The sequence below is a fragment of the Octodon degus genome, unplaced genomic scaffold (assembly GCF_000260255.1).
Source record: "Octodon degus isolate 3935 unplaced genomic scaffold, OctDeg1.0 scaffold00076, whole genome shotgun sequence".
NCBI lineage: Eukaryota > Metazoa > Chordata > Mammalia > Rodentia > Octodontidae > Octodon > Octodon degus.
The window spans coordinates 8943375-8951396 of record NW_004524652.1 but is presented as its reverse complement, the minus strand read 5'-3'; the positions used below and the strand labels follow the sequence as shown (position 1 = coordinate 8951396).

At 38.7% G+C, this 8022-nt stretch overlaps 1 protein-coding gene across 7 annotated transcripts in view; it reads left to right on the top strand.

The window, feature by feature from the left end:
• Window positions 1–8022, top strand: part of Atxn2 (ataxin 2) — a 140199-nt gene that overhangs the window by 26918 nt on the left and 105259 nt on the right. For all 7 annotated transcript variants that reach the window (XM_004635919.1, XM_023720529.1, XM_023720527.1 and 4 more), the window contains exons 2-4: window positions 4259–4295; window positions 6583–6642; window positions 7120–7191. In XM_004635919.1, the coding sequence (XP_004635976.1) occupies window positions 4259–4295; window positions 6583–6642; window positions 7120–7191 (169 nt within the window). The remainder of the gene's footprint in view (window positions 1–4258; window positions 4296–6582; window positions 6643–7119; window positions 7192–8022) is intronic.

Genomic DNA, 8022 nt, shown 5'->3' with positions numbered 1-8022 from the left:
AAGTAGGTGCTTTAGACCACTGAGCCATCTCTCCAGCCCTAATTTGGCACTTTAAGTCATACTTGAAGGCTGGGAGTGGTGATGTACACCTGTAATCTCAGCACTTGGAAGTTAGAGGCAAGAGGATGTTCGAGACCAGCCTGGGCTACAAAGTGAGCTTAAGGTTAGCCTGAACTGAGACCTTGACTCAAAAAGACCAAAAAATAAATAAAAAATAAAAATAAAAATCACACTTTAAGTTGTTAGTAACTATTAAAAGTATAGAATCCAGGGGAGGGTTGGTATGCTATACCTGATCCATCTAATCACAATTAGGATTTTAATATGATCATGGCATTTTAGGAGGCTCACAGCTCAGAGGTTCAGCACTCCTGATCAGAAAGTCTGAAATCTAAGATGTTTGAAAATCATAATGCCACAATGGAAAACACCCTGCCTGAGCAGATAACGATGAGTTGCAGTAAAAATGAGTGCTCTAAGCTGGGCGTGGTGGCACATGGTGTAATCCCAGCACTAAGAGGGCTGAAGCAGGAGGTTAGTTATGAGTTCAAAACAAGGCTGGGCGCTACGAAGTGAGCTCAAGGCCAACCTGAACTGCATAGCAAGACCCTGTCTCAAGAAAATAAACAAAATCCCTATATGTAAAACAACTACACCTCCCCCCCCCCCAACTGGAGATTGAACTCAGACCCTTGCGCTTGCCAGGAAAGCACTTATTCTACTGAGAAAACAACTGCACTTTAAGGGCTGGGGAGATAGCTCAGTAGAATAAGTGCTTGCCTGGCAAGCTCAGGGTCCTGAGTTCAGTCCCCAGTACTGGGGGGAAGAATTTGTGCTTTATTAAGGATGTAACTAATCAATATAAAAGTTACTGTGACTTTATTTTTTCTACTTTTTATTTATTTAATTTTTTTGGTGATACCGGGGCTCGAACTCTGGATATTGCACTTGCGAAGCAGGTGCTTATGCTGCTGAGCTATCTCCCTGGCCCTACTGTGACTTTTTAAAAGAAGCATGTTTTAGTCCTCCTATCTCTAATTCCTCTTTTACTTACTGGGGTTGAACAGAGCTTTTACTCTGAGCTGCATCCCCAGCCCTTTTTCGTTTTAATACAGTAGTCTACTGAGTTGCCCAAGCTGAGCTTGAATTTGAGATCTTCCTAATTCAGCCTTCTTTGAGTGCTGGGAATACAGGCATGAACCATCATGCAATGCCTTGCAGCATTTGTCTTTTAAAGAGCTTTTGGGGGGTGGGACGGGAAGATGGCTCAGTGGAATAAGCGCTTCTCTGGCAAGTGCAAGGGCCTGAGTTCAATCTCCTGTTCCCCCCCCTCCCCCCAAAAAAAAGAGCTTTTAGGGGAAGACTACATGAGTTTAAGGACATTTAGCATTTCTGCAAGTTTTTTTTTTTTTTTTTTTTTTTAATGTGTGTGTGACCAGCTCAGCCCACCAGGGGGCGGGGCGGGCTGGCATGTGGTGCTGGGGGATTGAACCGCGGTCCCTGTGCTTTTAGTTTGTTCTAAGTAGGTGCTTTAGACCACTGAGCCATCTCACCAGCCCTCTGCAAGTTTTTGTAACTGGTTTTATAACTCAGCTACTGCTAGAGTAGAATACTCCCAAAAAGGGTGTAGCCATAATAAGCCTTTGGGTATAGAGTACAAGTAGTAGGAAAAAAGAAAGAAAAGGAGGGATAGAAGGGAGGAAAAAGAGAAGCAAGCATCTGGATATGGTGGCACATGCCTATCCCATTGTTCTGGGAAACTGGAGCAGGAAGATCAAAAGTTTGAGCCATGCAGGACAAGTTAGCGAGACTATGTCAAAATGAAGAATGGGGCTGGGATGTAGCTCAGCATGAAGATCTTGGGTTCAATTCCTAGTACTGGGAAAAAGAGACAAACAGTATAGTTCAACTGATGTTTGAAAAAAGGATGGAAATTCTTTTAGCTTAATTGAAGTTGCAGTTTATCCCTTGTGATGTAGTTTCAGATGCAGCATAACCCCAAAATGAAAATCCTGGATGTGGAGTCAGATAAATTTGGATTCAGTACAGATCTCATGCTTGTAAAATGGATGGTTTTGATTAAAAAAAAAAAAAAAAAAAAGATAACTGCTGAGGCTCAATTTCCTCAAATGCAAAAAGCACAGACGTGGTTAGATATAATGTAAAGGTTTATTTAAAAAAATTTTTTGTACCAGGGTCTCACTATGCAGCTTGGACTCAGTGATCCTCCTGTTTTCAGCCTTCCCAGCTCTGAGATTACAGGCATGTGGCGCAGCATGTGGTGGCAGCATATGGTGCCGGGGATCGAACCCTGGTCCCTGTGCTTGCCTAAGCAGGCACTTAGTCTGCTGAGCTATCTTACTGGCCCTAATGTAAACCTTATTTACCATAGGATCTAATTCATGCTAAGTTCTGAAAGTAACAAATTTTTGGTCATATCCTTTAGGTTTAATAATTTCTCCTGTTGTACTGTATGTAAAGTTTTACAGAATCAGAATGTTAGAAATGAAAGGAATCCTATAGGTCATTTGATCTAAGCAGTTGTTTTCTAGAGAAGAGAAGGTGAGGAAGGTAATAGTGTTGGAAACTACTTGGGGCTGGCCTCAGAGCTAAAATTAGTGTTACTTTGCTGGAAACGGTAGAAATGGAAGTGCTAGACTTCAGGGTCTAAATTATGGTTCTCTAGAATGTTTTCAATTTTGGCTTGAGTACTGTGATTATTAATTAATCTAGTGTTTCTGAGTGACATGTTGGGGTTCAGGGAATCAAGGTCTCACTGTATAGTTTAGGGTGGCCTTGAACTCATTATGTAACCTAGGCTGGTCTTTCTACCAAGCAGTCCTGCTGCCTCATCTTCCTGAGTGTGGGGATTACAGGCATGGGTCACCACCCAGCAGAGTGACTGATGTTTATAAGATACATAACATTCATTTTATTTATGTTGCTATTAGTACTTAAGTCTTTCCAGTAGACTAAGCTTTAGTACAGTCAGCTATCATTTTCTGCAGGTTCCACATTTGTAGATTCATTTAACCTTGGATCAGAAGTATTTGGGAGAAGATTTGCATCTACATTAAGCATGCATGTGATTTCTTTGTCAATGTCCTAAGCAAGAACAGTATCCACATACATTATTGACAAATAGTTGTAAATACAGTACAGTATTTACAGCAGCTGTTTATATACATTTATACTGTATTAGATATTTTGAGTAGTCTAGAGGTGCATAGGTTATATGCAAATATTAAACTTTTATTTACAGAATTTGAGCATTCTTGGATTTTTGTATATGTAAGGATCCTGGAACCAATGGCCCAGGTTACTAAGGGACAGTATTGCTTTGCAGTTAAATTTATTTGAAAATGGAGTCTACCTTATTGGGTCTCACTTAGCTAATTTTTGTGTACTGTATATTTTTCAAGGGAGAGAGTTGGCAAGGAACGGTACTTGTTACCCAGATCCTAATAGAATTACGTTTTATTTAGAAGTGAGAGTGCTTTGAATGATTTGGTTTATTTTCATTTTTTTCCCCTTCAATTATCAACATTAACTGCTTTTAGAAGCTTGGAAAAAATATAGGTGACTTGCTATTAGTGGAAGTACATTACTAAATCAAGAATAAACTATATTTGCTCTTTAGTACACTAGTTCTTTGTGTTTTGTTACCTTTGCTTGCATGTTAGTTTTTTTCTTTTAGTATCTTATTTTTATTTCATTTAATTATTGTTACTATTCTGGTTGTGCTGGGGATTGAATCCTAGGAATACTAAGCTGTATCTAAAGCATGATTGATGGAAGCAGCCTTGTTAAATTGCTCAGGCTGTTCTCAAACTTGCAGTCCTGCCTCAGCCTTTCAAGTGGCAAACAGGTGGGGTCATAGGCATGCGCCACTAAGTCCAGCTCATTGTGTGTTTGATTTTGACAAAGTACCCTTTCCCCTTTCCCCTTTCCCCTTTCCCCTTTCCGGGTCTCTGGGCTGACCAACTACAGATAGAGCTGTACGGAGGTAGCTTTTAGAGTCCATAGTAGTAGGTGAGTCCTCACACAAATTTAATGCCTGCTTTTGAATGGCATTATAGAAGATTTTAAATCATAGAATGTTCTGAGGTAGGAATATTATGAGTTTGAGGCCAGTGTGAGCTATACTCACTTCAAGGCCAGCCTGAACTATATGACACATCCTGTCTCAAAAGAATTTTTTTTCATGGTTAATTTATGTGGTTCATTGAATTTAATAGTAATATTTAATTTTTTTCAGAGGTCGAAACAGTAGCAAAGGACTGCCTCAGTCTACGGTGAGTAATTTCATTGTTACCTATTTTTTAAAAATTGAGAGCTAAAATATGTTATAACTGTAGACCAAATGCAAAGTCAAAAAGTTACCTTGATTTTATTGGAGATAACTTATGCATGTTAGTAATGTGGTACAGAATTATTAACTGTGTTTTTTGGTAATGACTATAAAATGTAAAATTGCCTGCAAGTAGCATTTTTGTCATATGCAGTAAATTATTTGTTCTCTTATAAATTTTTAAAGGCAAATTTTTATTTTTTTGTGGCATCAGGGATCAAATTCAGGACCTTGCGCTTGCCAGGCAAGCACATATTACACTGAGCTATCTCTCCAGCCCTTAAAGGCAAATCTAAATGAGTAACCTTCAAAAGAAAAATAAAACATCAGGGGCCTGGCTGGGGGGAGATGGCTCAGTGGAATAAGTGGTTCCCTGACAAGTGCAAGGGCCTGAGTTCAATCCCTGGTTCTGCAAAAAAAAAAAAAAAAAAAAAAAAAGAACACCAGGATAGAACTTTGGTCTTTTATGTTGAATTAATGTACATTCACCTTTTATGTTGATTTTTCTTTTTTTTTTTGGTGGAATTGGGCATTGAACTCAGGTCTTCATGCTTGCCAGGCAAGCGCTTATTCTCCTGAGCCATCTCCCCGGCCCCCAATGTTGAATTTATATTGAATTAATGTTAATTAATTTTGTGTTGAATTAATCTTTTTAAATTCATTTTGGAGGGCTGGCTAAATAGCTCAGCAGGTTAAAGCACCTGCAAGCAGGTGTAGGGGCCTGGGGTTCAGTCCCCAGGCCTGTGCTGACTCTGCCCCCAGGGCCTGGCGGTGTGCACCTGTAATCCCAGCTCTTGGGAGACTGTAAATGACGTGGGTCACTACGAGTCCAATCTGAATACCCTGTAAACCCTTCCCTAAAAAATACACACAAAAAAAAAAAAACAAAACAAACAAACAAAAAAAAAACACCAAAAGAAAAAAAGGAAAGAAAGAAAAAAATAAAAGAAAAAAATTCCTTTTGGTTTTGTTCAGTAGAAAAGGCCCTCTGGATTTAGGTTTTGGAACTTTATCAGTAAAATTAAAATGTACATGCTGAGCATAAGATACACATAAATTTAATGATTGATTAGCTGAGAAACTGTCACTAATTTTTAGTTTCTACCTTTATTGGACATATTGACTTTAGGAGAACACACACTTAGTATGTGTATTATGTTACAGACTGGCATGGTGACCACATTTCTTTTTTTTTTTTTTTTTTTCCTTTTTGATACAGGAAGGGTCTTACGGTGCAGTTCAGCCTGCTTTGAACTCATATACCCTAGGCTGGCCTTGAGACTCATGCAGTCCTCCTGCCACAGCCACTCTGAGTTCTCGAATTACAGGTGTACAGCACCATACCTGGCTAACCACATTTCTTTAAGTACACATATTGATTCAGATATGCTTAAAAAGCTAGTTTTAGGGGCTGGGGAGATAGCGCAGTAGAATAAGCACTTGCCTGGCAAGTGCAGGGGCCTGAGTTCAATCCCTGGTGCTGCCAAAAAAAAAAAAAGCTAGCTAGGGTTCTTGTATAAAGGTGCATCCTTCCCACCTCGTTTGTTTATTTATTTATTTTTTCAGAACTGGGGATTGAACTCAGGCCCTTATGCTTGCCAGGCAAGCGCTTATTCTACTGAGCCATCTCTCCAGCCCCCGCCCCCCTTTTTTTTAACTAAGTAATTTTGGTTTGTCTTTTTTTTTTTGGAACTGGGGATTGAACTCAGGCCCTTACACTTGACAGGGAAGCGCTTATTCCACTGAGCCATCCCCCGGCCCCTTGTTTATTTATTAATATATATATCTCATGCTTTTTAGGATATAGGTCTGTGAAGGTTTTGGGGGTGGGAGGGAGCAATGCCGGGATCACATTCAGAATTTTTTACTTGTGAGCTGTACTCCTAACCCCTAAAGGTATATGTGATTTTGTAACTGTCTCTACAATCAAGATATTAGAACTGTTTCCATTACCCACCCAAACCCATGTGTCACTTTGCAGTGAACCCTCATTCCCCAACGGTTGATTCGCCATGTGTCCCAATGGTTTTGTCTTTCCCCATATTATAGTCACATTCTCAGTTGGTATGGATTTCATTGTTAAAAACCTTATCTCTGTTCTCTAAGCAGGCAAAGGAAAATCTTTAATACATGCAAGGTATTATAAAGCTAACAAATATAAGTTTTAAAAAGGTTGACTTTTAATATAGAAACATTAATTTGCAATAACACATTTTATTTTAACATTCCAGATTTCTTTTGATGGAATCTATGCAAATATGAGGATGGTTCATATACTTACATCAGTAGTTGTAAGTTACTAGATTATTGGGAATAAATTGCCTTGGGACTGGAATAAAATGATTCTCAAAATGAAATTTGTTGTCATGTTTAATCAAGATAATTTAGAAAAAAATACGTTGAACTATCCAATCTGTTATAACTCACTGTAAACTTATTCTTGTTAACCCTACAATATATAAAAATAGTATTTATAGTCTTGTGCATTTTCATCTAAAGTAGAAGGGGTCAGAAATTTTTTTGTTATTTATAATTCTGGGGATCTAATTTTTACCTTTAGTATTTAAATTAATACTATACATTCTGAGTAGAGCCTCCTGATGAATTTTGAGAATTCATTGTATTTTGTTTGGAAATATCCTGCTATTCTGTCTGTGAACACTTGATATGGAATGAAGCCTGATGAACTATAAATCTAAAATGAAAACGTTTATCTCTGATGATGGGGTACATTATTGTTTCTTAAAAAATTAATTGTATGTTTTTAGGGATCCAAATGTGAAGTACAAGTGAAAAACGGAGGTATATATGAAGGAGTTTTTAAAACATATAGTCCTAAGGTAATTTTTACCCTTTTCTTTTTTATTAAGGTAAATCAAGTACTGTATGTATGTTTTTCTAAATAGTATCTGTTACTTTCTGATTTAGCAATTTATAGTTATGAACTGAGTATATTTGTCATTGTTAAATTCATATGGTAGTTTTCCTTATAAAACTGAAAGAACATTTTGAGCCAGGTGTGGTGGTTCATGCTTGTAATTTCAGCATTTAAGAGGCTGAAGCCAGTGGGATTGTGAATTCAAGGTTAGTGTGGGCAACTTAGAATCCATTTTAAGAACCAAACCAAAAAAGAACAACAGCATATGTAGTAGTGTACCCCTATAATCCTAGAATTTGGGAGGCTGAAGCAGGAGGATTGCTGCCAGTTCAAAACTAACCTTGGAGCTGGGTGTGGTGGCAAATGCCTGTAATCCCAGCACTCTGGAGGCTGAGGCAGGAGGATCACTGCAAGTTAGAGGCCAGCTTCAGCTACATAGTGAGCTCAAGGTGAGTCTGAACTACACAGCAAGACCCTATCTCAAAAAACAAAGACCATCCTTTGCTACATAGTGAGTTCAAGGTCAGCCTAAATTAAGAGTGAGACCATGTTTTCAGATAGCTTCATGCTTGATCCTTATCTCTCTCTGTGTGTGTGTGTGTGTGTTTCGTTGATTTTTTTTGTTTGTTTGTTTTTGAGAGACAGTCTAGGTCTCACTGGTTAGTTTAGGCTTGAAATTCCCAGGTAGCCCAGGCTGGCCTGGAACTCAGGTGATCCTTTTGGCTCAGCCTCCCTCAAGTAGTGGGATTACAGGCATGCACCACCACACCTGGCCTTGCTTAATTCTCCCCCC